Source organism: Lolium perenne, chromosome 7 (assembly GCF_019359855.2).
Source record: "Lolium perenne isolate Kyuss_39 chromosome 7, Kyuss_2.0, whole genome shotgun sequence".
Taxonomy (NCBI): Eukaryota; Viridiplantae; Streptophyta; class Magnoliopsida; order Poales; family Poaceae; genus Lolium; species Lolium perenne.
The window spans coordinates 324,361,393-324,388,662 of record NC_067250.2 but is presented as its reverse complement, the minus strand read 5'-3'; the positions used below and the strand labels follow the sequence as shown (position 1 = coordinate 324,388,662).

The 27,270-nt window shown below is 42.9% G+C and overlaps 3 protein-coding genes across 3 annotated transcripts; 1 reads left to right on the top strand and 2 right to left on the bottom strand.

Annotated features, from left to right (window-relative positions):
- The first annotated feature begins 8,120 nt into the window (after window positions 1–8,120).
- Window positions 8,121–11,646, top strand: LOC127314643 (RNA pseudouridine synthase 2, chloroplastic). The gene is made up of 7 exons (XM_051345148.2): window positions 8,121–8,496; window positions 8,817–8,960; window positions 9,410–9,673; window positions 9,832–10,031; window positions 10,580–10,658; window positions 10,850–11,025; window positions 11,129–11,646. The coding sequence occupies exons 1-7, from the start codon at window positions 8,155–8,157 to the stop codon at window positions 11,271–11,273; spliced, it is 1,350 nt and encodes a 449-aa protein (XP_051201108.1). The 5' UTR covers window positions 8,121–8,154; the 3' UTR covers window positions 11,274–11,646.
- A 2,963-nt stretch (window positions 11,647–14,609) lies between these two features.
- On the bottom strand, window positions 14,610–15,133 carry LOC127314646 (uncharacterized). The gene has a single exon (XM_051345151.1). The coding sequence runs from the start codon at window positions 15,131–15,133 to the stop codon at window positions 14,855–14,857; it is 279 nt and encodes a 92-aa protein (XP_051201111.1). The 3' UTR covers window positions 14,610–14,854.
- Window positions 15,134–21,851: 6,718 nt separating this feature from the next.
- On the bottom strand, window positions 21,852–23,023 carry LOC127314644 (uncharacterized). The gene is made up of 2 exons (XM_051345150.2): window positions 22,863–23,023; window positions 21,852–22,397 (listed from the first exon to the last, which is right to left on the bottom strand). Exon 2 carries the CDS (start codon window positions 22,376–22,378, stop codon window positions 22,097–22,099), a length of 282 nt encoding a protein of 93 aa, XP_051201110.1. The 5' UTR covers window positions 22,379–22,397; window positions 22,863–23,023; the 3' UTR covers window positions 21,852–22,096.
- Between the last annotated feature and the right edge of the window lie 4,247 nt (window positions 23,024–27,270).

The following is a 27,270-nucleotide window of genomic DNA, read 5'->3' as shown; positions in this document are numbered from 1 at the left end:
ACAAAATCTGACAGATTTTGAGATTTTGAAATTTCACATTGTTCACTAATATTGATATCAGGATTTGTCATTTTTGCACAGCTCCGAATATAAGGTATTTCCAGTCGAAATTTTCCACGTTTGTAGATCACAGTATTATCTGCATGTAGATTTAATTCCAGATTTTTTTTAAAACTTTAAAATGTTGTTTTCAATTTTTTCAAAAAACGAGCTACGTGTAGCTCGAGCTGCACTTGTGGTTTCCGCATATAAATATTGATAAATCTAAGACAAGTTTTATGAAACCGAGTAAGTAATACCTAATTCATATATGAGTACACAAAAAATACAAGCAACACCGTGGATATCCTTTTTTGCTTTTAGAATCCCCACATATTTATCCTTTTAATGTACCTGACATGTAAAACGATTTAATGAAATTTACACTATTATATACATGTAAATTCACTAGTACAAAAAGGGCTTTAGTCCCGGTTGCTAAAGCCCACCCCCTTTAGTCCTGGTTGCTTACGAACCGGGACTAAAGGTCCATCCACGTGGGTTGCGTGCGCCGGGGAAAAAATGCCTCCAGGTGAAATTTTTTTATTTTATTTTTTCTAATTTTTTCCACTCTGTTTTTTTCTATTTTTTCATAATTTCTATTATTTTAGTTATTTGCATAGTTTAGTCTCTAACTACACTTATCTCTAGTCAAATTACTTACTCGTGGTCAAACTTTTCGCTCGGTCACCCATCCTCCCACTAGTCTAGCACTAGCACGCTTAACTTCTGAGTTCCATCCCGTCCCGCATCCAAGTGCTTCGCGCGCATGTATGTGATACTAATATCATATCAATCCTATTAACATGTTAGTCGATGTCACATTTCTTTATTGTTTGAATTTTAAATAATTCTTTTAATAAACAAAAGTAATGATGTAATAATAATCTTAAATAAATAAACATTAACTTTTTAATTTGCATTAGTTTTTAATTTTTTAATTTTTTAAATATATATATTTTTGGCAAACCTAAAACCTAAAAATTTGAAAATCTAAAAGTTGGGTAAAAGTAATAGTAATCTTTATGCAGGATGCAATTATTAATTTTAATTTTTTGAAAAAAAATACAAAATCCGTAATTTATAGCAAAAACTAAAATCTTCCTGCTTTCGTATTTTCATTTGAAATTTTAAGAATCTAAAAATTGGCTAACCGGGTAAACCCGGGTGAATTCGGATGTAACTTTTTCCCACGATCATTTTGATATATTATACGGCTTTTTCCGACGTCGTATGCAAAAGTTAATGCCATTTTACCTTTTTCTAAACTTTTTTTGCAAAAAAAGTCAAAATTCAAATTTGTTAATTTTCCCTAATAGTAGATTCCGTAACATACAGAAATCTCAAAAGATTTTATTTTTTGAAATTTTTATCATTTTCTTTTATATTTTACGAAGCAAAAAAAGGCGATCCACGGGGTGGGGGGGTGAAGGGTGTGTGGGGAGTGAAAAACCCGAAAAAACCTTTAGTCCCGGTTGGGGACACCAACCGAGACTAAAGGGTAGACCTTTAGTCCCGGTTGAAGACACCAACCGAGACTAAAGATCTACCCTTTAGTCCCGACCGGACCATTAGTCCCGGTTGGTGTTACTAACCGGGACTAACGACCCCATTAGTCCCGGATCAAAGTATTTGGAGACTAATGGGTTGGGATGGAAGACCTCTTTTCTACTAGTGATTATTTTCAAAATTACTGGTATCATTTAATGTAAATTTAAATTATTACTAGTCAAAAACGGGGGCTCACTGGAGTCTGTGCTCCAAATGTCTGCACTCTTATCACGTTAACTCTAGCAGTAGACTGATGGGTTCCCTAAAATATGGATTGAGAGTGCCTTGACAAAGGCAAGGCACTAATGAACAGTATGGTGCCTTGTCCCCATTTTCTAAACGTTGGATCAAGAATAGTTGGTCAGATGAACAGGACCAGTCTGCTGTTACATCATGCATCTACAGTACATCGCTACAGTAATTTGTGCACACTACATATGCTACAGGCCCATCTACTGTGCGCCTGCTGTAGTATTTAATCTGGGCTGTCTATTTTTGATCTAACGGTTAAATGAGCAAGGCACGACACTGTTCATTCGTGCCTTGCCTTCGTTGAGGCACTGGATCTCTGTCCCTAAAATATATCCATCGTAATATATTATGTTATGTGACATCCCATTTCCAACCATATCACCGTCCTCTATAATTTGGCTTGTTTTACGACCTGCTAGAGCAACTTTAGCAGATACCCATCCCGGGATGCATCAAGATTTTTTCCGGTTTTGACCCCAAAAAAACGATCCGACCAAATCCCCATCCCGACCCACATCGCAAAATGGGATGCATCAATATCCCATTGCGGCCCGTTTGTTCTGTATATAAACGGGAGTGGGAGAGGGATGGGGTACTCCTTCGCCCACCGTCGTTGCCAGTGCTGCGTCGATTGCCACCGGATGCCGCCGCCAAAATCAAATCGCCACCGCGAGCCGCCTCCTCTCCCCCCTGCTCATCCCGCAATGGTCGGGCTCAATTCGGCGCGTGGCGGCCGGACAATTGTGCCGAGCGGCCGCGGCTCCTGGTCAGCGACGGAGACCGTCGCGAAGCGGGCGGCGCACCTCTTGGACCAAGCTAGGCAGCGCGGCACGCTGTCCCGCCGCAACCCGCGCTCGCCCTCTTGGCTCGGCCTTCTGCCGAGCACGAATGACGGCGGGACGGGGCCGTCGTACGCTCTGCGCGTTCGCGTGCCACCGCCGCTCGAGCTCGACTCGAGCCAAGACGAGGAGGACAATGACGCTGCTCGGAAGGCGTGTCACCTCGCGATGGCGTGAAGGAACTCCCGGACCACCGTAGTCACGGACGTCTGGGAGAAGGCGAAGCACGCACGCGACACCGACAAGGAGGAGGCGCGCAACATCCGCCGCACTAAACGCGCCTCCATCCGCTCGGAGATGGCGCTCCAAGGCTACGTCATCGTCGACTACATCGACTCGTCGGACTTCTCCGGTGAGGACACCGTCGACTCCGACTCCGACGCTACGGATGCGTGAAGCTCCGCCGCGCCGATGCCCAAGAAGACTCCAAGTCCTACTGATATAGCTGAATCCTGGGCTAGCTTTAGTGTAGTTTGTAGGAACTAGTAGTTCCTATTTTGCCGAAAGTTGTAAATTATGTCGGATGATAACGGCAGAACTCGATTTCCTAGTTTAAACATCTCGCACCAAAAATTTGAAATCGCGTTTAGGGGTCAGGATATGGGATATGTTCTGCCGACTTTATTTTGCTCGCGAAAAAGACCGATGCAGTTAACCCTATCCACACAGATTTAGAGTTCCGGATGGGGTATCGCATGGGTGCCCATCATCTTGATAGTTTTTACTGCTCACATAGTCCACATTAACTGCAAGCTAAAATATCTTCAGCTAACCGCATCTCCATCAAACACACCGTAGTATTAGAGCATCTCCAATAGCCGCGCTATATTTCGGCGTTGTAAACGTCGCTGCGACCGCGCTGTATAGTTATACCGCGCGCTAAGATGTGTTTTCCCCATTGGACGCGCTAAACTGCAGCGCGAGCGCGCGCGCAAAACTTGGTCCTCCAACGGACGCTCCAAAATACAGCGCGCAGCGCCGGTGAAAATAACAATCACACACAACTATGCATCAACAAGATCAAACAAGCTTCACAAAATCACGAATAAATGTACCATTTATTATTACAACACAAGAATACAACAAGTACATTAAATTGTTCACAACAAATACAACAAGTTTATGGATCGACAATACAACATAGTTTTCAAACAATACAACATAGTTTTCAAACAATACAACAAATATGCAACAAGTAGGCACTATTGTTGTCCATGCCAATTCCACCATTCTTCCATGAGATCTTTTTGGAGCTCATCATGTGTTTCGTTGGAACGAATGGAATGATACGAGGCAATAAACCGGGCAATCCTATGTGCGGACCTCCTCACTTGCACAGGAACCCCCATCAACTCGTAGTGGGTATGATCCACATTTTACCCACGATCATCCTCTATAATCATGTTATGCATGATGACACAAGCAGTCATGATATACCAAAGGCACTCTTGGTCCCAAAATCTAGCCCCCCCTTCCCACAATGGCAAATTGGGCTTGCAAAATCCCAAATGCTATCTCTACATCTTTCCTAGCCGCCGCTTGTGCATTGTGAAATTGGGTTTGTTTCTTACCTCGTGGTTGAATAACCGGCTTCACAAATGTTTGCCACCTTGGATAGATGCCGTCGGCGAGGAAGTAGCCATAGTTGTACTTGTGGCCATTTGCTTCAAACTCCACGAATGGACCTTCCTGTATTGCAAGTCTTGTCATTAGTGGTGACCGTTGAAGAACATTGATGTCATTGCAAGACCCGGACATTCCAAAAAATGCATGCCATATCCAAGTCTCATGATCGGCATCCGCTTCAAGGACTATAGTGGCATCCTTCTTGTACCCTTTGAATTGTTCATGCCATGCCACTAGACAATTCTTCCAACTCCAATGCATACAATCAATTGAGCCAAGCATACCTGGAAATCCTCGGTCGGCGTTGAACTCCAAAAGTCTTGCCGTGTCTTGAGAATTGGGGGCTCTCAAGTATGTGGATCTGAAAACATTTACAATTGCCACGGCAAAGCGCTTGACACACATGATAGAAGTGCTCTCACCCATGGCCAAATGGTCATCAACTAGATCCGCCGGTATACGTATGCCAACATACACAAGGCGGCGGTCACCTTCTGATATGTGCTATGACCAAGTTCTCCGGCGGCATTTCTTCGTTGCTCAAAGAATCGATCATACTTGGTCACCTCCGTTGCGATGTGCTTAAACAAGTTGATGCTCATCCGAAAACGCCGCCGAAAATAGTTTTCGGGAAATATCGGATTTTCATTGAAATACGATTGCACCAACTTCTCGTGTCCTTCAATCCTTTCTCTCCATAACTTCTGTTTACCGAACACCGATCTACCTATTTTTGGCTTCTTAATGGCGCGGTATGCTAATAGTATGGATATGTTCTCTTCTTCCTCTATGTCGTACTCGTCGTCCGATGAATCGTATGATGAGCTCTACAAATATACATATGAATTACTACTACTAGCTTTTAGCAAAAAATTCGAGAAAATAATGTTGGCGGCCGGTGGAGGCGCATACCTTGCGAGCAAACCGGCGAGCATCTTGGTCGCGCCATGTTGAAAGTAGGCTCGACGACGACATGGACGCCGCTGGAGCGCGCCGCTAGCAAGAGGAGGAAGGCGAGGTGCCGTCGGAAGCGCCGGCCTTGTGCCCCTCGGTGGCGGCGGCGGCGGCTCGGTACAACGCGGCGGAGCGCTCGAAACTGCCGGGAGGAGGCGCGGGGGAGGCGGATCTACGGCGCGGCGGCGAACTCGAGCGGGGGCGGCGGCGAAATCGACCGACGCCGGCGAAATCACGCGGCAGCGGCGCGGGTGGGGAAATAGAGGGCGCGGGGTGAATTTTCCTGCTGTTGGAGCTTCGCGCGCGTGCGAAAAGATGCCGCGCGCTGCAGCCGACACGTTACATATGGCGCCCCGGATAAGGCAAAACACAGCGCGCACCAAAAAAATTACAGCACCGTCACGGATAGCGCACCTGCTGGAGAAGCAAATTCATCTCCGCGCGCTGCATACCGACGGTTATTATAGCGCGGGCGCGCCCGCGCCTGTTGTAGATGCTCTTATGCTTTCCACAAAGGAAATAGAACACTTCTTGCTTTATGGATAAATGCTTCCTGGATCGAGTTGGTGACCTACCCAATCGGCCATCCACCCGTGAGATGAAATTAAGAGGAGTGGTGCTTGAATTGGACACGTATGTGTGAAGATCACATGCGATGCAATCTTCCTTTAGATCGATGCTGAAGATGAAACATGGAAGGTCGCTCACATGAAATTAATTAAGCATGTGCACAGTGAACTTAATCATCTAGGTACATCGGGCGGAAGCAGCGTAGTGTCAATTGGGTTGGTCGAGTGAGGTCCCAAACTTAACTAACTGTTTGGGCAGGGCATGTAGAAAAGAAATGTTGCGTCTACAGTGACTTGTTGCATCTTGTCAATTCTCATGTACTTGAAGAATTCTTGACACTTTTTTTGTGTGAATGGATGAGCGGAAATACTTTTGTACACCCACGCATGAGCGTGGGTATTTCCGTCACCGTCCAGTTATTTCTCGAGATTCGTGCTCACCATGGTACATGGAAATAGTCTTTTCTCTCATCTTTTTATCCGAATCTCAAACCACAATGGACGGAGATGCACGAAACTGAAAATGAATATAATCGGCTGCGACAAGTTTTCAAAGTTATGCATATCAAAGACGAGCCTTCGTGCCTCTATGAATTACTGCAACATTTTCAAGTTCTCGGGGTGACATTTAGAGAACTATTCTCAAAATAATTTACGATCAGGTCATCACCACCACGGTGTTTTCCGTACACAAACTCAAATTGCGTGCTTATTATTGCCGAAAGATAGGGTCATTCCCCGTCGAAAGAAAACTAATCTATTTTCAGCATCTGCTTCACCGTGGTTGAAAACTAGCGAGAAAAGTATACAACTTTTATAATCAAACGGTAGAATAGACAAAAGCGATTGGAGCAAACGAGATTTTTTTTTCTTACAATCAATATCATATATATATTTATAGTTGCAAATAGTACATGGTGGTAGAGATACATAAGCTGTCTCTAGCGGTTACAAAATAAAGCCTATAAGTACCAAGCAAATCTTCAAGGTCTCTCATCAAATTCTTTCTTCTTGTATGACACAATATTGTACCTTTTTGAAGGCGGCTGGATCGTAGATATCAAACCACAATCATGTAAATACCAACAAAGGCTCTCCAATAATTTAATTTGAGCTGCGATAACGACGCTACATGCACGTTATGCATCGATTAAAGTCATTAATCAATATCAGCCAAGAGTACCAACACCAACATGTAAGGAAAAAAGCAAATCGATCGAACAGTGTGATCAACGTTGCTGGGGAGCCGAGTGACGTGGGGTACCACGACAATGCACATAGTACGAATCACCATTATCGGGATGTAGCAGCCGGAACAAATATTGCAAGGAGAATCGTCATCGCTTGAACCATGAGAAAAGATCAAAAAACAATCTGGTGAAGCAAAGGGCCCAGCCTACAGAAAAATTTAATCTTTCAACACCACCATTAACTTGGGAAATGAGATCTCGTCAAACGAAGAGCTAAAATCACTTATTGCATACGATGTCATCTCCATTAAGGTAGATGCTAAAAGAAAGACGACTGCCAAAACCCTAACATAATCTATTAAAAACACTACTTTAATTTAAAACTCCACACATAGTTCGGGTTTTCCATCCCTCCCGACGCCGGCAAGGCCGACCAAAGGAGGGGAAAACAACCTATGAAGGAGGTGGAGGTAGAGGAGCAGCTAGGTTTTAGAAAGATGACGGTTGTCTTTTAGAGATGCTAGATCAAACTAGATTTTTTTCTTTTTTGAGAAAAGCAAACGAGATTTCTATAATGCGCCCTAGTGCCAAATGGGGCATACGATGAGGGACAAAATCACAGAAGAGAGATATAGGCTACTATACCTGGGCATGGGAAGCCTGGCCCTGTAGGCCTAATCCAGCCTAACCCAAAAATTCTGGGCCTAGCCCAACCCGACCATGCTTCCGGGGCAAGCCTGGGCCTGATTTTTTGGCTCGGCGGCCTGGGCCAGTCCGGGCCGAACATGGGCCTTGATTTTCTGCAATTTAGTGAAGAAGCCCGGTCCGACGGGCTTTCACTCTGATGGGTCAGGCTTGGGCCTTTGTGGCCGGATGGTCGGTCCTACCCAGGCCTGGGTCTAGATTTGCTGCTTCGGGCTTTGGTCGGCCCGGCCCAGCCCAAGAAATGCCGAGGTATAGATATAGCCCAACCTACAATAAAACTGAAGTTGGGCCTAAACCAAGATTGGGGCTCCATACAAAGGCCCAAATTAGCCAAACGTTATCCCCCGGCTTTATCCACATCTGTTGTTAATTCTCCAAAAAAAAACAAGTCCACTTCAGTCGTCCCACGGCCCCAATCCCCGAGCGAGCATGGCAGCCGCAGTGACGGCGGCTCCGCCGCCGGGCATCGCCACCACGCTCTCCACCCTCCTCCGCCGCAGCACGAACTGTATCCATTCCCTGCGGGCCTCTCATAGGAGATGCATCTACTCAGACGTGGTTGCGGAGCCTGCGCCGGCGCCGCCGCCGCCAAGCCGGAGGGGAGGCCACGCCGGGACGCGCCTGGAGGAGGCCGTGCCGGCCGGGGAGGGTAGGTCACGGGTGGACGCGTGGATCTCCGCGCGGCTGGGCGGCGGGGGCGTCAGCCGCGCGCGCGTGCAGGCCAGCATCCGCGCCGGCCTCGTCGCCGTCAATGGCCGCCCCGTCTCTAAGGTGTTGCCATTTCCCCACTTCCTACATAGCAAGTGTAAATCTTTCTGTCATTGCGACCATCGAATTAGGAACCTTCTTAAGCGTTGTACACTTGTTAGTTAGCTTGAACAAGAACGCTCCTGTACCAAAAAGAAGTGCGAACTTAACTCATGCCAAACATCTGAAGATATCATAGGTTGGTACTGATTCATAACAGACGGACACATATGACATCATGATTAGTGCTAGTTCCGGTGCAAATGCCGAATGTTAGTAAGTAAGCCTCTCCTCATTTGCTACTATTCTTATGCTGGTTTGCTCTGTGATGATGTGCTTTGTAGGTTTCGCATACGGTGAAGGGAGGGGACACGGTCAGCTGCACTGTGTCGGACCTAACACCGCTGAGGGCAGAAGCGGAGGACATTCGGCTGGACATTGTTTACGAGGATGAGCACCTTCTTGTCGTTAACAAACCGGCTCATATGGTATGCACCATCTTTTTGCAGTGATATGGGATAGTAAGATTTGCCTTGTTCTTAGGGATGTCCCGCGTAAGGTACTTTTATGTACATTAGTTTGAGCATCCTCTTTTCTACGTAGCTGGACCTTGCATGAGACATATGAGCCTAATGAGGTTATCTAGTTGAACAAAATGATTAAAAACATCCAGTGGATAACCACACATGTAGCTGACAAGAAGTCTCTGGCTGTCTGTAAATTCAGTGTGTAATGAGGCATCTCTTGTTCTACTTCAAATTTTGAGGCTTGTTAAATCAATATTCGATTTAGATATTGGTTGTATTGTCCTATCAACAACCTTTTCCCCCAAATATTTTTTCATGCTAATAGTATTTAGTTTCTTATACTCTTACTTCAAGTTTTCTACTGACAGTGGCGATAATTATTCTGGCATTCGATGTGTTTTTACTTTTAGGTTGTTCACCCAGCACCAGGGAATGCAAATGGCACCTTAGTCAATGCTATTCTTCACCACTGCAAGATTTCAACTTTTACCTGTTTAGCACGTAACTCCATTGATGATGAGTGCCCTGAATCTTCGGACGATGATGTGGACGTATTTGATGTTGACCAATTTACTATTGGTGACGTAAGTTCAGAGGTTCGTGAAGCTATTGTGCGCCCTGGTATCGTGCATAGGCTTGATAAAGGGACAAGCGGACTGCTTGTTGTAGCTAAGGTACTGCCCAGTTTGTCCTATCCCACAAAACACTAATATCTTCCCTTGCCACTTGATCTCTATTGATGGAATTGCAAATATTTACCAGATTAACTTTGATCTCTCTTATTTTGTACAAGTTAGTTTACAGACTCACTTTGGAATCACCTTGTTGACAGGATGAGCATTCTCATGCCCAATTAGCAGAACAATTCAAGCTACATACAATAAGCAGGGTATACCTCAGTCTTACTTGTGGTTTACCTAGTCCATATTCTGCGAGAATTGAAGTGCCTATATCCCGTGATCCAAACAACCGGATACGTATGGTTGCTGCTCCTGGATCAGGCCACAGATATGCAAAGGATGCTGCTAGTAGGTGATTCATGCTTTTGACTTGTGCCTTTTCTTTTGTGGTTGAATATATGATGCTGCTTCTCCAAAGCTGTTTGTATTAAACAAATTGCTTGGTAACTCATATATACTAAAAATAACGTTTCTAATAAATACTCCGCAGTTTCTGTTTAAACGCCAAGTTCTTCTAGATGAAATGATCTGTTGTCCCTAAAGCCAAGTTCTTCTAGATGAAACAGCCTGTGTCATTTTTGTATGTGCGCGAATGAACAAATTGTTCATGTTGCTTACATAATTGTGCTGACTAGTGTAAATATGGAATAACTTAATTCCTTGCCTGTGACTACTTTGACCTGGACACTCCCAGTTCCAGACATCACTCCTTACTACTTGGAGCGTACCATTAGTTGTGCTGGCATAGAATTACAAAGTTAATACTTGTTGGTTTCTGTAAACACCCTTATTTATGTTGCAATAATTGTTTATGCAACTTTAAATGTTTCATGCTTGGTTGCTTAGGTAGTTTGTCAAGACCAGAAATTTATTTCTCTGTTATTTCAAGAAATTCTACAGGTATAAAGTAAGAGAGGTATTTTGTGGTGGTGGATCTGCACTTGTAGAGTGGAGATTGGAGACAGGGCGCACTCACCAGGTGATTATGTTATGATTGTCTCGTATTCTAAGAAGGGGCTTCACAATTGCAATATTTGCCGTGGCTTAGAAAGTATTCTAAGCAACAGTTGGAATTTTGAAGTGTATACTGTGTACATCTCACCGTTGGGAAATGATACTCAGATACAACCACTTTTATCTTGCTAATGAACCTGCACCTATTGCTTTCAGATCCGAGCACATGCAAAATATCTAGGGAACCCCCTACTTGGTGATGAAACATATGGAGGTACGAAAAGCATGGCATTGTCACTTCTGAGACCCAAAACTCCTTCAAAATACCATGGTGATCTTTCAAGTCTGATATCAAAGATAGACAGGCCATGTCTCCATGCTGCATTGCTTGGGTAGGTATTATCCAAGTTTGAGCATCTTACTAACATTTTTTTGTCTCATTTCCTTTTTAGGACATTTTTCTTGCATTTGACTTTGGTCATTGTTTCTTTTCAGATTCAAGCATCCTCATTCTGGAAAGGCACTTGAATTCTCGTGTTCCCCTCCAGATGATTTTACTGAGGTACTTGATGAACTGCGTCGTGTTACACCGACAAGTGATGGCCAAGATAGTGATGGTGTTGCTCAATTTTGTGATTAACGCGAATGGAGAATACACAAAATGCTGCTCAGGATATGATATGTTTTGCCTGAATGTATCCAGACTCATGCCATCTTGGAGTGAGTGACCAAACTGACGGACAGGTTGTCAAGCTTTTCAGCATGTTCAACGAGAGATTGGGACTACACAAGGAGGCCACAAGGGAGAAGCTTCAGGAATTTTGACAAGACTTGGAAACGTAGTTTTAGGCTTTTAGCACTCTTTTTTCCATGCTTAAGGAACCTAAGAAAATACATATTTAACGTTGAAAGCATTTTAGCATAATTAGATGTGTGTAATGTACAGAGATATAAAATACACTAAATCACAATGTTGTGCGTGAAATGGAAATTTTTGATTTACATCAAGATGCTGCTTGGTGGATTTCAAGTGTGGTACCACACTAGGCTGAATGAGGGGGGAAAAGGAACTTTAGGTATCTCAGAGCAAGAATTAAGCTATTCCCAAATTTGAATTTATGCAATCTTAATCTTATGAATGTGCCAGTTATGCCAAATGCATGTTTCTAACATTAGATCTATGTGTATTACTTGGGCAACTATGTATACAAAAATATAGAAACCAAAAAAAAAGAGAAAAGAAACTTTTGTGTTCCAAAAATAACAATAACTTCTACCCGGGGCGAGTGTCACCTTTATAGTGCGTGGATATGTTTCTACATTCGCACACCCTAAAAGCTCATGACTATAGAGGAGGGGTGGATCTCGAACAAAAGTGAACTTACACGTAAATTCACTTTGGAGAACATGCTCCCTAGAGCTAGTTTTTTTTTTATATTTTTTTTGTTTTGAAACTGACATTTTGAATTTTCAAAAAACCCAAAGAAACCTTGACGTTGACAATGAAGTATTCTACGAGCGCTGCAAAATCTCAACGTGAAATCATTTGTATTTTGGTCTACACAAAAATGATAAATACTGACAATTCTAAAAGATTTTCGAGTTTTGAATCGTTCAGAACATTAGATCTAGAAATGTTGCGTTTTTACATAGCCCGGAATACATAATATTTTGTATTCGTTTTTTTTTCGCAAATGGGCAGAAGTCATCAATGTCTACATTTAATATTTTTTTCAGAATATTTTGAAACTTCAAAATGTCGATTTAGAAAAATTCAAAAGAACTCCATGAAGAATATCCTCCAAAGTGACGCACTCACCTACTACACCGATTTAATGCCACAATTTTTAAAGAAATAATGTATTGTAGTTTGAGATTTTTAGCATAAGTTATCGGGCCCAACAAAGATAATGTATAATGGAAATACCAATTAGAATACTTTTCCTAGTGATGAAATGAATGACAATATTAAGATGGTCTACGGAATTTAGTAGTGTATCTATATTTGATTCCACATTAGACGAGAATCGGTTTAGTATACATCAACTACAATACCTAAATTGTGAGTAAAATAAATAATCTATATTTTCCATAATTTATAGATAACAAATTAAACATGAATCGTGAATGTTTCTTTCAAACTTTGGAAACAAATGATTCAATGACTTTTCCATTTAAAATAAATAGATTTATCAATTATTCATTTATCCGTGGAATTTGGTTGATATACATTCTCTCATTAATTCATTATGAGTTAATTGTCAATTTTTAGGATAAAAAATATAATTTCTCATACATATCATATCTTCAATATTTTGACCTCTTTTAGATATCAAGTACTAATAAACAAGTTTTGCACCTGTATACATGTGCACCACTATCAAATCTTTGAGCTATGTTTACTCGTAGAGATTATATTTAGTATGCCTTGTTTATAGTAAATTTTTTTACTTATTTGTAACTTATTTTGTCAATATAAAATTATAGCGAGTATATTTTTTATTGTACATACAACGTAGTTAGTCACTTATGATGCGTCATTAAATATAAACATATAATATTCTATGTAACAATTCATACAATCATCATCACTATTAGCATTTTCCTTAAATTTAAATCATATTACGCGGATTTTTTTTTGCAAAATTTAATTAAATTTTCTTGTAATAAAAGCATTCATTTCGCTGAATCTCCTTATGTAAAAAAAATAAACTGTAGATAACGATTAATATATATCACTCGCTATGTTAGTGTACTTTCATGTATTGAGATCCACTTTTAGATTGTTAAATATCTAGGTCGAGAGATGTAAGTGCACCTAACAAAAAAAAAATAGACTATATCTTCCTTAAAATAAAGACTAGTACTCCCTCCGTGCCAGACTATAATTGGTTGTTATTAGCATCTTATCTTAAGAGAAAGAGGGAGTACATCATCACAGAAAGAAGCACGTATATTTTCATTAAACCTTGCTCGATAAACAAAATGGTTTTTACAACTTTATGAAAGACGCCGCAACAAGATAGCTCTCCCGCCTCTCCCACCTTGTAAGCGGTGTCAGGCATTAGTTATATTGTTCAAGTGTTCGTCTTCGCTGCATACTGTTTCAACAGTTATTGATCGACAGAGGAGAACGATTAGTTCATAAGTGAAGATTGACGGTCTAGATCGGAGCCTATTAAGGAATAGTGATTCCCGGCAAAAATATGCTTCCCATATCGTTTTTAGATTTAGTTTATTACTGCTGCAATAGTGTTGTAGTTATAGTAATCATGTTGCTGTAGATTTTCGGCTCGAAAGGTTTATAAACCGAGCCTGGTATGAATCAGAAGTAACAAAGGAGAATCAATCAAACTCTAGCGTAGCATAGGGTTTTCCTTCTTCATGGTTCCTCAATTCTGAAAATTCCCAATACAAAGGTATCAGACTGTAGACCTTGTACAGTATCGTTTTCGCAGATGCCAATCAAATCTGAATGGAGGAAGATTCACGCTCTCTCTTTAAATCCCATCACACGAAGGTTGGCTCTCTCTTAAAACCCCATCACCCTCCCAGATTCATGGTGGCAATGAGAAAAGTTTCACGAGCCGCAGCATTTCTGACAACGGTGTAGTGTTCAATATTTCAGTACGAACACCTACACCAATTGGAGACAACTTAGTTGATCTTGAGCATCAAAAGCACATATCACATAACTACATGGTATACTGTTGAATGATGAACAAAAGGACCTAGTCATCTACACAAGCACCATTCGGAAGCACTCCTTTTCCCAATAGAAATAAGTAATACCGCGCAAGTAGAATTTACGATGCCAATCCAACATTTAACAGAACATGAAACGAGCATGAACCTATTTGATCACTCTGCAGTCTGCTAGCTCAAACATTTCAGAATACATGCCGTAAGACATTTCCACAGTTGGATGCATGTAATCTAGAGAAAATACACTAAAACACAAATGGAAATTTTGACCGCGATCAAAAGACCTGTTTCTTGTTGGATTTCAAGTGGTTGGTGCCTTCGTGCACATTGACATTTGACAACAAAGAGCTCTCGTGCTGAATCCCATATAAACAAAGCAAAACATCTAAAATTTGAGTCATACAGCAAGGGGCAGACCTCCCCTTCGCATATCATCAGATAGCAGTTCTTTACACAAAGCAGACAAGTGCCTAACAATGTGTGTCACAAGGAACATTCAGCAAGGGACAAGACACATCACTTCTGCTTCTTAGATTTCTTGGGCGGGTTTTTAGCGAGCGCCTCGCCCTCGTCGTCAGACAAGCCCTCGACAGACTCATCCGGGACGTCGTTCGGGGCGTTGTGCCTGGTGATGTAGTCCTTGAGGATGACCATGCTCTTCTCCCTCATCGCCGCCAGCTGCTCCGACGGTGTACCGGACTCGGAGCTGACCGCGAAGGACTCTCCTCCGAGAACCAGGGTGGCCTTCGCTCTCGGATGAGGAGTCTCCGCGGCGGCGGAGCTCGTCTGGTCCATTGGTTCTCCAATCTCCACTAGGCGCGCCTGCCAGGAAAATTCAGTGCAGAGATCAGGAACCTCTGATAGGAGATCTACGGGTTATGGTAACTTGGCAAACTTGACATGTAGCTGAACTCTTTGCCAGTGCAAAGCAATGTCTGCTGATGGCAATTGGAGGCAATTTTGAGCCTAATCAGGCCCTTACAGAGAACCGACTAAGTAGAATTCAGACTAACCAAGTACTTATTGGGATTAGAATGTAAGCGTTGACATTGTAATGATGCGGCTCTGCCCCTACACACTGCAAGCAAATTCAGTCTTTCTCCAAAGCTCAGAAACGCGTCGCATACATACAGAGGCATAGATGTTTCCGAAATCGTAACCAGTAATTGTGATAACTAAAGCCTGATGTCTATCCTACTCATCTAGATGAACCAAATCGACCAAAAGTTAGTTATCTTGACTTTGATGTGTCAAGTTAGTTAACCTTGTTGACAGGATGAGCATTCTCATGCTGAATTGGCAGAGCAATTCAAGCTGCATACAATAAGTAGGGTATATATCAGTCTTACTTGTGGTGTACCTAGTCCAAATTCTGCCAGAATTGAAGTTCCTATATCTCGTGATCCTAACAACCGGATACGTATGGTTGCTGCTCCTGGTTCAGGCCACAGATATGCAAAGCATGCTGCTAGTAGGTGATTCATGCTTTTGACTTGTGCCTTCTCTTTTGTGGTTCGATGCTGCTTCTCCAAAGCTGTTCGGCTTAAATAGAGCTACTTGGTAAAGCATATATACTAAAAATACCATATTTGAATAAATACTTTGCAGTTTCTATTCAAATGCGATGTTCTGCTAGATGAAATGATCTGTTGTCGCTAAAGGCAAGTTCTTCTATATGAACCAGCCTGTGTTGTTGTTGTATATGCATGGTGAACAAATTCTTCATATTCCTAGATAATTATGCTGACTAGTGTAAATAAGGATTAACTTAATTCCTTGTGTTTGACTGCTTTGACCTGGACACTCTCCATGCTTCCTAGCTTAGATGGTTTGCCAGTATCATGAATTTATTTCTCTTCTATTTCAAGAAATTCTACAGGTATAAAGTAAGAGAGGTTTTTTTGTGGTGGTGGATCTGCACTGGTAGAGTGGAGATTGGAGACAGGGCGTACTCACCAGGTGATATAAAAAATGTTACATGATAATCTCGTAGTTTTGGGAGGAGCATCGCAATTACAATATTTGTTTGAATTGGTTGTGACTTAAAAAGCATTCTAAGAAACAGTTGGAATTCGAATTGTATAGAGTGTACATCTCAATGTTGGAAAAATAATACTCCAAATAGAATCACTTATTTTATCTTCTAATGAACCTGCACCTTTTGCTTTCAGATCCGAGCACATGCAAAATATGTAGGGAATCCCCTACTTGGTGATGAAACATATGGAGGTACCAAAAGCATGGCATTGTCACTTTTGAGACCCAGAACTCCTTCGAAATATCATGGCGATGTTTCAAATCTGGTATCGAAGATAGACAGGCCATGTCTCCATGCTGCATTGCTTGGGTAGGTATTATCCAAGTTTGAGCATCTTACTAATTTTTTTGTCTCATTTCCTTTTAAGTACAATTTTCTTTTATTTGACTTTGGTCATTGTTTATTTTTTAGATTTAAGCATCCTCATTCAGGAAAGGCACTTGAATTTTCGTGCCCCCCTCCGAATGATTTTACCGAGGTACTTGATGAACTGCGTCGTGTTACACCGACAAGCGATGGCCAAGATAGTGATGGTTTTGATCAATTGTATGATTAATGCAAATGGAGATTACGCAAAATGCTGCTCAGGATATGGTATGCTTGACCTGATTGTCTTTAGATTCATGCCATCTCGGAGTGCGTGACCAAACTGACTGACAGCTCTTCAAGCTTTTCAGCATGTTCGAAGAGAGATTAGGATACACCAAGGAAGCCACGAGGGAGAAGCTTCAGGAATTTTGATATGACTTGGGAACATAGTTTTAGTACATTTTTGTCCTATGTTTAAGGAACCTAAAAAACTACATGGTTAATGAAGCCTGTTGAAAGCATTTGAGCACAATTAGATGTGTGTAATGTAGAGATGTAAAATACACTGAATCACAATGTTCTGTGTGACCTGGAAGTTGTGATTTATACCAAGACGCTGCACTCAGAAAAAGACTACAACATGCACGTATCCAGGCGCATGATAAAATGTTCCAAAGCGGTAACTGAGAAATATTGAAAGAAAACCGGACCATGCACTCGTGTTTCTGAATAGCTAGCAAGGAAATCCAATGGTAGTTCAGATAGTTGCTGAAATCATGAAAATATTTACGCATACATGCACAAACAAACTGATTAGTGAAGATACATCCTAGGCGAAAAGTCCTTTCAGCTACTGAGCTCCATGTAGCTCGTTTACAAAAAAAAAAGTCGAGACTCTAGTGCAAGCACTAAACACAAGCAGCCATGAGCTGTCGGCAATCGGCATCCGTCTGCGATAAGTCAGACAAAGAAATTTTTAGCATAAGTTATCCGAACCAACAAAGTTAATGTACAATGGAAATACCAATTAGAATGCTTTTTTTAGTGATGAAATGAATGACAATATTAAGATGGTCTACGGAATTTAGTAGTGTATCTATATTTGATTCCACATGAGACGAGAATCGGTTTACTATACATCAACTACAATACCTAAAGTATGAGTAAAATCCATAATCTATATTTTTTACCATAATTTATACAGAACAAATTAAACATGAATCGTGAATGTTTCTTTCAAACTTTGGAAACAAATGATTCATTGACTTTTCCATTTAAAATAAATAGATTTATCAATTATTCATTTAATTTCTCCATTGAATTGGGTTGATATACATTCTCTCATTCTAAGTTAATTGTCAATATTTACGATGAAAAAAATGATTTCTCATGCATATCATATCTTGAATATTTTGAACTCTTTTAAATATCAAATGTTAATAAAAAAGTTCTGCACCTGTATGCAAGTGCATCAGTATCAAAGCTTTGTGTTCCATTTGCTAATATAGATTATCTATGCCTTGTTTATATTTATAGTAAACTTTTTTACTGATTTGTAACTTATTTTGTCAATATAAAATTTTAACGAGTATATTTTTATTGTACATAGAACATAGTTAGTCACTTACGATGTGTCATTAAATACTAACATATAATATTCTATGTAACAATTCATACATTCATCATCACTATTAGCATTTTCCTTAAATTTAAATCATATTACGTGGAAATATTTTGCAAAATTTAATTATATTTTCTTGTAATAAAAGCATTCATTTCGCTGAATCTCCTGATGTAAAAATAAATTGTAGATAATGATTAATATATATCACTCACTATGTTAGTGTACTTGCATGCATTGAGAATTTGAGATCCACTTTTAGATTGTTAAATATCTAGGTGGAGAGATGTAAGTGCACCTAACAAAAAAAAGACTATTTCTTCCTTAAAATAAAGACTAGTACTCCCTCCGCCAAACTATAATTGGTTGTTATTAGCATCTTATATTAAGAGAAAGATGGAGTACATCATCACAGAAAGAAGCACGTCTATTTTCCTTAAACCTTGCTCGATAAACAAAATGGTTTATACAACTTTATGAAAGACGCCGCAACGAGATAGCTCTCCCGCCTCTCCCACCTTGTCAGCACTTTCAGGCATTACGGCCTGATACTCTGAAGTTATATTGTTCAAATGTTCGTCTTCCCTGCATACTGTTATTGATTGACGGAGGAGGACGATGAGTTCATAAGTCAAGATTGACGGTCTAGATCGGAGCCTAATAAGGAATAGCGATTCCCGGCAAAAATATGCCTCCCATATCGTTTTTAGATTTAGTTTGTTACTGTTGAAATAGTGTTGTAGTTATAGTAATCATGTTGCTGTAGACTTTCAGCACGAAAGGTTTATAAACCGAGTCTGGCATGAATGAGAAGTAACAAAGGAGAATCAATCAAACTCTACCGTAGCATAGGGTTTTCCTTCTTCATGGTTCCTCAATTCTGAAAATTCCCAATTGCCTCTTGATTCCACACCAATCCATCTAACAAATAATTGGTGCGTTACAAAGGTATCAGACGTCCAGAGCCAATGACGGTGACGCTCTTGGGCGCCATTCTCCTCCTTGGAGGCGTCTTCGTTGAGCCTCGACGCTGCCCCTTCATGGTCGGATGTCTCTAGGTGAAAACCTTGGCCCTTGTTGGGCCGAGCAACGGCGTCACCTTGGTGTCGCTCCCCTTCTTGGAGGCGTTGCTTTTGAGACCTCGGCGTTCTCTTGCTTCTCGTTCCATGGTCACTTGCGCCCGGCGGTTGCTCGTGTGTAGTCGGCTGGTGAGGATTCCGGTGACGGTCTGCCGGCGACACCCTTCACTCTTCATTTGCTCGAGACGAAGACCTCAAGTTTTCAAGTTTATCTTAGTTGGTGGTAGTCGTTTGCTGTTATTTTTGGGTGCCGTTTTCCGCTCGGATATGTGCTTGTATTGTAAGCTGGTAACCCCAGCGGTGTCGGTGTCTGTGTTGGAGTTGTGTTGTCTTCCTGGCCGGTTGATGGCTTTGTTAATTCAAAGTCGGGCTCTTTAAGCCTACTGTTTAAAAACAAAGGTATCATACTGTAGACCTTCCTTGTATCGTTTTCACAAAGGCCAATCAAATCTGAATGGAGGAAGGTTGTCTCTCTCTCTCTCTCATCACACGAAGGTTGGCTCTCTTAAAATCCCATCACACCCTCCGAGATTCATGGTGGCAATGAGAAAAGTTTCACCAGCCACGGCATTTCTGACAATGGTGTAGTGTTCAATATTTCAGTACGAACACCTACACCAATTGGAGACAACTTAGTTGATCTTGAGCATCAAAAGCACATATGACATAAGTACATGATAATATGAAGAAAAAAATAATCAAGGGATGGATCTAAAGTCTACAGGTAGCATCAAGTATGTACTGGTGAATGGTGAACAGAAGGACCTAGTCATCTACACAAGCGCCATTGGGAAGCACTCCTTAGGGCATCTCCAGCGGGACGACGCATTTCGGACGCGTCACGTCCCTTTGCGTCGGCCGAAATGGTCGAAATCGTCCGCGCGTCCGTTTGCGGCGGGGGTGGCTCCAGCGGAACGACGCATAAATTTTTTTTCCCATTCATAAAGTCATAGTTTACATTAATAAAAAACATAAAAAGGCCATAAAAAACCTAGGTAGGTCGTCGTCGCTGACGAGGTCGATGAACTCCGGCGTCGGCCATGGAAGCTGGTACGCCGGCGGTGGAGGAGGTAGGACAGGCTGCGGCAACTGCGGCCAGGCCGTCGCCTGCGCAGCTGTGGTGAAGGTGGCCAGGGATCCTAGGCCGGAGCAGCAGCCGGAGCGCGGTCGCTGGAACGCGTCGGCGTGGCCGGAGGAGTCGCCGGCCTACCCTGCAGCAGCGCGGACTCGCGGAGCTGGATTGCGAGCCCGTCCCACAAAGCGATCTCGTTGAGCTCGTCGCGCTCGCTGTTGGCCAGTGCCATGGCAATGGCCTCCTCCTCGGTAATGTCCGGCGGCTGGGTCTCCGGATCCCACGCCGGCCCGCCATCGTCGTGGTCGTACTCTGCGCGCTCCACCTGCTCGTCCTCCTCCTCGTCCTCGTCCTCGTCCGCGTCCTCCTGGTCGTTCTCCTCTTCTTCCGCGGCGATCTCGCGGTCGAAGTACTCGACGTCGCCGAGGTAGCCAGCGCGGCGGCGCGCGTCGAACTCCCACGTTCCGAAGGAGATCCAGTTGTAGGAGTTGAGCGCGTACGCCGGATCTTCTTGGAGATCCGGCGGAAAGATGGCTCGGCGGCGGCGCACCTCGTCCCGGCGCTCTCGGCCTTCGCGCGGCACTGGGGGTACCGGCACGCGCCTGGAGTTGAGGTACCAGCCTCCTCCAGGCAGGTTTACGTCTGGCCATGGCACCGGCCGTTTTTCCTCCGAAAGGCGGCACGCGAAGTCGATGCGGACGTACCGCCCGATCCGTGGCTTCTTGCCGGACCGCGAGCCGCTAGCCTCGTGGTCGTTCTTGGTCTTGCGGAAGGATCAGCATTTCTTCCCCATGGCGTCGGTGGGGTGGATTGTATTGGCTTTGGCAATGGTGTGGTCGGGGAAATGGGCGCCGGCAGCGGCCCTTTAAGAGGCTCGGAAGCCATATCACCTTTAATGTCCTGCCACTGCGACGCCGTCCAGCTGCGCACGCTCGCGGAAGCCGAGGCACGCCATTAACGCGGCCCTGGAAAGGCTGCAGCGCGCCGCCCGTAAGTAATTCCGCGGAAGACGAAGCAGCTGTGCCCCTGCCAGGCGGGCCCGTGCAAGGGCCGGGCGGACAACCGCTGCGTCCGCGGAGACACAAACCTGGCGCATATTTGGGCCACGTTTGCATCGCCGCGGACGCTCCGGTCACTATGCGTCGCCCCGCTGGAGGTGGTAGCAGACGCATTTTTGGGGACCCCGCTGGAGATGCCCTTATCCCAATAGATATCAGTAGGTTAATGCTCGTTTCATCTAACAGAACATGAAACATGAAACGAGCATGAACCTATTTGATCACTCTGCAGTCTGCTAGCTCAAACATTTCAGAATACATGCCGTAAGACATTTCCACAGTTGGATGCATGTAATCTAGAGAAAATACACTAAAACACAAATGGAAATTTTGACCGCGATCAAAAGACCTGTTTCTTGTTGGATTTCAAGTGGTTGGTGCCTTCGTGCACATTGACATTTGACAACAAAGAGCTCTCGTGCTGAATCCCATATAAACAAAGCAAAACATCTAAAATTTGAGTCATACAGCAAGGGGCAGACCTCCCCTTCGCATATCATCAGATAGCAGTTCTTTACACAAAGCAGACAAGTGCCTAACAATGTGTGTCACAAGGAACATTCAGCAAGGGACAAGACACATCACTTCTGCTTCTTAGATTTCTTCGGCGGATTCTTAGCGAGAGCCTCGCCCTCGTCGTCAGACAAGCCCTCGATGGACTCATCCGGGACGTCGTTCGGGGCGTTGTTCCTGGTGATGTAGTCCTTGAGGATGACCATGCTCCTCTCCCTCGTCGCCGCCAGCTGCTCCGACAGTGTACCGGACTCGGAGCTGACCGCGAAGGACTCTGCTCCGAGAACCAGGGTGGCCTTCGCTCTTGGATGATGAGGAGTTGCCGCGGCGGCGGAGCTCGTCTGGTCCATTGCTCTCCACTAGGCGCGCCTGCCAGGGGGAATTTAGTGCAGAGGTTAGGAACCACTGATGGGAGATATACGGGTTCGGCTTTATGGTAACTTCGCAAACATGACATGTAGCTGAACTCTTTGCCAGTGCACTGCCACTCTGCTGATGGCAATTGGATGCAATTTTGAGCCTAATCAGGTCCTTACAGAGAATCGATCTAAGTAGAATTCAGACTAAACAAGTACTAGTGGGGATTAGAATGTAGGCAGTGGCATTTTACAGATGCAACCAAATTCAGTCTTCCTCCGTAGCTCAGAAACGAGTTGCATTATACATACAGAGGCAAAGATGTTTCAACAATCGTATCCCGTACTTGTGAATTGTGATTACTAAAGCCTGCAGTCTATCCATCTAGATGAACCAAATCGACCAAAAGTTGTAGCGATTGATGCTGCACGAAGCAGCGATTCGGGCATCGCAAAGGGAGGTTGAGTGGGAACTTACGCGCGGGGGCGGAGAGTCGGCGGCTTGGAACCTGTGCCGCCGGGCGGCGCGGCGATGGGGACGCAGAGTGTGCGGCGGCGCTTCGACGGCCGGTGGGTCTTGCCGTGGTTTAGGGCAGCACGCGCGGTCCGCTTTCGAGACAGCTTGGGCGTGAGCGCGACCCGCCGTGGCCTAGAAATCGTAGTGGGCCGCATAAGTTGGGCCTAGAAATATTACCCTAAACAACGAATGAGAGAAAAGGGCTTTAAAAAAAACGTCAGGACTTTGATTTTGTGCTATAAACATTTTTTTTGAACTGTATAAACTTTTTTTTACTACTCCTTCCGTAAAAAAAAGATGCTCATTTATCTATACACCAAATCATGTTTAGATACATCCAAATTTAAAAATATCTTTTTCGGACGGAGGGAATATTAATAATTTATTGTCGCGAAATATAGATGAAAATGGGATTTTTTTTGACAAATAGAAAAAATGCAGGTGAAAAAGTCTGAATTATTATATTCCACCCTAGTGTCAAACTCAAGTTTATCTACCTTGGGATTTGGAACAATATTCCATGCAAATGCATCTCTCTTGCTCCGGTTGAGTCTGGCGTCCACTCTTTAAAAGCAATGGAAATTTTGTTCCCCCACCAAACGGGAATGCACAAAGATAAAGATGGTACCTGATTTGCTGCAAGACTTGTTATAGGAATAAGAAAAGGAGTCAACACACTACAAAAATACTATCATTCAACGAACTGTTGTCAACATTGGCGTCCACGTCAGCAACATGCCTCTGTCTCTGTCTAACAAAAGTTAAAGATACTAGGGAATAGGGACTGCAAATGCAACGGACGGGCGCCGTTTTTCCTGCAATTCAAATTTTCGTTGGTGTGATTCTTGCCGTTTATTATATGCTAGCTTTCATCTTAAGTGGGTCATGCATGGCTAATTGGCTGGCACATGCATTAGATGCTAAAATGTTCATATTAAACTCAGCAAAGAAACAAAAGTGACAAGGTTAATGGAGGGCGAATGTCATAGTTATATAAGTGCCGACATCACATTCCTTTCTATTTTTGTCATGAACATAAGCTATACCTATGTAGGAGTATGCTACCTAATAATTCATCTGTGCATGCACGGCATTTTACCTTTTGTTCTTCTAGTGGCGTTATAATTAGGCAAATCATGGCATTATAGAACGATTATAGTAGTTAGTTCATTTTCATGTTGTCCTGTTTATAAATGCCAAAGTGAGAAAACGCTTGGTCGCCTTAGGTAAGATAATGTTGAAATAGTTAGCAATTTATGTATTAATTAAATCCAACTAAATATTGAACAAGTTCTAAGTTTAACTACCATAGTAACCTAGACACGCGGCATAAAATTAGTCATTAGCAGCACATCTATCTTAATTACATTGTGATATACTACACGATAGTTTCTAGTTCAATCATAGAAAAAACATTTAGCCACTTTATTTTTTTACACAAGTAACGACTTCATTAACAAAAAAAAAACAGGTTGGCTAAATGGCATATCGCGCTAAAATTACTTGAAAATTGGTTAAAACAATTTTCCGGTGTGTAAATTCATTTCCATATCCACATTTTCCTAAAATTACTTAAAATTTGGTTAACACCATTTTCTGGTATGTAAACTCAGGTGTTTCCATCGGTCTGGAGTCCAGATCTTGTGACGCCCCCTCCCACCCGAGACCGCAGTTCGGGCCGCCTACCACCCGCGGCGTTTCTTTTTGGACAATCGTTGATGTTTAGAGGCCGTCTGCCATGGTTTTCGGGGCCGAGCGGCCCAAAACACGACATGTGACGCGAAAATGCGATACTGTCATGGAAAAAAGACATTCGCTGACGGATTTCTCAAACGTCAGCCCTATTTCATCATTCATACTCCAAGTTCTTGTAGTAGTAACATCTTACCGCTGGCAAGGTACCACTAGCGGGCTGGGGTACACGACTGGTAGTCAAATTCAGCACGCGACTAGTAAGATATTCTTTACTAGTGATAGATTAGTAACATGTACATGTTACCACTCTATGTTACTCCCCACTATGACTAGCCTAAGATACTAGCCGTATAGTTAGTCTAATGCAATAGCCAACTCTAGCACGTGATGTTAGACACTTTGTAACGGTTAAAGGGGATCATGTAATAGTAAATTAGTGCATTTTTATAGCTAACAAATTTACATAGAGAAAAAGGACCCCACGGACTGCAGGGCCCGATGTTAATCTAGGACGCCCATCGTGAGATATTATGGTATTTTAATTTTAAACACTTAGCCACGGTATGAAAAATACGATTTTGATACAAAGTATATCTGGGCATGGACAGCGTGGCCCGGATGGCTGGACGCGACATGGCCCAAAAATCCCATGGCAGGCTTACATATCGGGTCGGGCTTGGGATTGCACAAATGGGATTTAGGCTAAGATCTTGCTCGAGCCTGGTTTGTAAGTCTAATGGTTGGACCATGCCAGGCTTAGGCCTAGGTATTCAACTTTAGGATTTTTAGGCCCGGCCCGAGAAATGTGCACGGATAGTTTTGTTTAGCTAACCATTAATTCCGATAGCTAAATGAGAAAGTTTAGCAAGAGACCACCATCCCCGCCAAGGAGCTAGAGTGGGGAGTGTTAAATGAAAACTAATGGTTACAACTCACACACTCTAGAATAGTGTTATTAGTTCCACATAAACAGTATGTATACAATCTACTACACTCGAGCAAGATCCTGAGGACAATATGGATGAGCATACACATAGACTTGCACTTGCTACAATACATCAAGCGGCATGCATTAATTTCTTGACTAGGCTTATCCTTTTTCTTTCATTGAGATTGTGATGAATACAAATGTAAAAAAACATACTAGTAAACAAGGCAATATAGAAGTTTTATTTTAATGTTAAATATGATATTTATTATTAAAAATGAAAATATAACACAATAAAGCAAGGTTGTATTAATAAGAAAACAGACGGTTTGTAACATGATGAGTCACAACAAAGTAAAAAGGTTTACTATAAATCCTCGAGAAGTATTGAATTGAACCAAATCGAGGTGTGCACATAAGTTGGACCAAATTAATTACTATTATATTAGAAAAAGTACTAGATCTAAAAATACAAGGCTACAAAAATCGGGAGACACATATAGGTGGGTGTGTGCTCTATAGAATTGGCATTCTCACAAAGCTTGATGCTCCCGTCCAATCAGTACAATTGCGTGATTAACAGTGAGCTTATTAGATAAATATAGCTCCCCAGCATTTGTCATTGTGAAACTATGTCATGTTCTCATGCGAGTGAGTAACTGAAATCTGCTAGCAATCAGGTGTACTAGGAAACTGATATTGACTTCAGTACTCATGTAAGGCCAAGAACTCCACCGAAGCACACTTCAAATTGCCACTAACCACACCAGAGCGATATACTTCACTAGAACCAACTGGGCAATCGGAAACAAGCAAAGAATTCTCTTCGTCACTCCAAGGAATTTTTCCTCCCTAAATGCGGATCCAACAATCTTATGGTATTTATTTACTTAACAGATCAACATCATCAACGCCTTCTTCCTCTGTTTGTTATTTAGCCCTTTAGACAAGTCTAAACCTACCTTCAAAATTACTTGACTATTGCTCAGTAGACAATGATCAAATACACTTGAATTTTTGAATGATTAAACGGGTATATTCATGTATGTTCCAATAATTTTGCATTTAGCTCCAAAGCCTCCAGGATGATAGGACATTGCCGAAGACCTTTGTAGTCAAGCTAAACTGTTTTGCACCGATTGTCCTTCAGTTTCCTTGAAAATGCAGTTTGTTCGCACTACTTGAAAGGGAGTTCATCCAAGCTAGTAGTATGTGTTCTCTTGGATGCGTATCTAGATCTAATGAATCTCGAGTATCTTTATCTTAAACATTAAAAGTTATGTGATCGGCTGCTCGTCTCCTTGCATCCCTCTCCAGCGTTCATCTTGCTGCCGGCCATGGCCATACAGGAACCACTCAAACGGGGCTCTGGTACCACTTGTCAAACATGCAGATCAAACTCGAACACGAAGAGAGAGTGAACATGGAAGATTTTGGGTGCTGCGCTCAACTTGTAACTTTTCTAGTTTTTTCGGCGATTTACACAAAAATAACCCAAAAGTGAAAGAAAAGCACAGACTGACCCTCTGGCCAAACTATTTCACCCATCTAACCTTTTTGTGTGGCGTCCCTCCCATCGGCGCCACACCTCACTGTGTGGCGCCCATGCGAGCGGCGCCACTCTCCCATCCGACGTGGCGCGGCCGACGCTGATGTGTGCTCGAGTCTGACGTGGCAGGATGTGTGGCGCCGCTCCCATGGGCGCCACAGATTGAAAGTGTGGCGCCGATGGCAAGGGCGCCACAC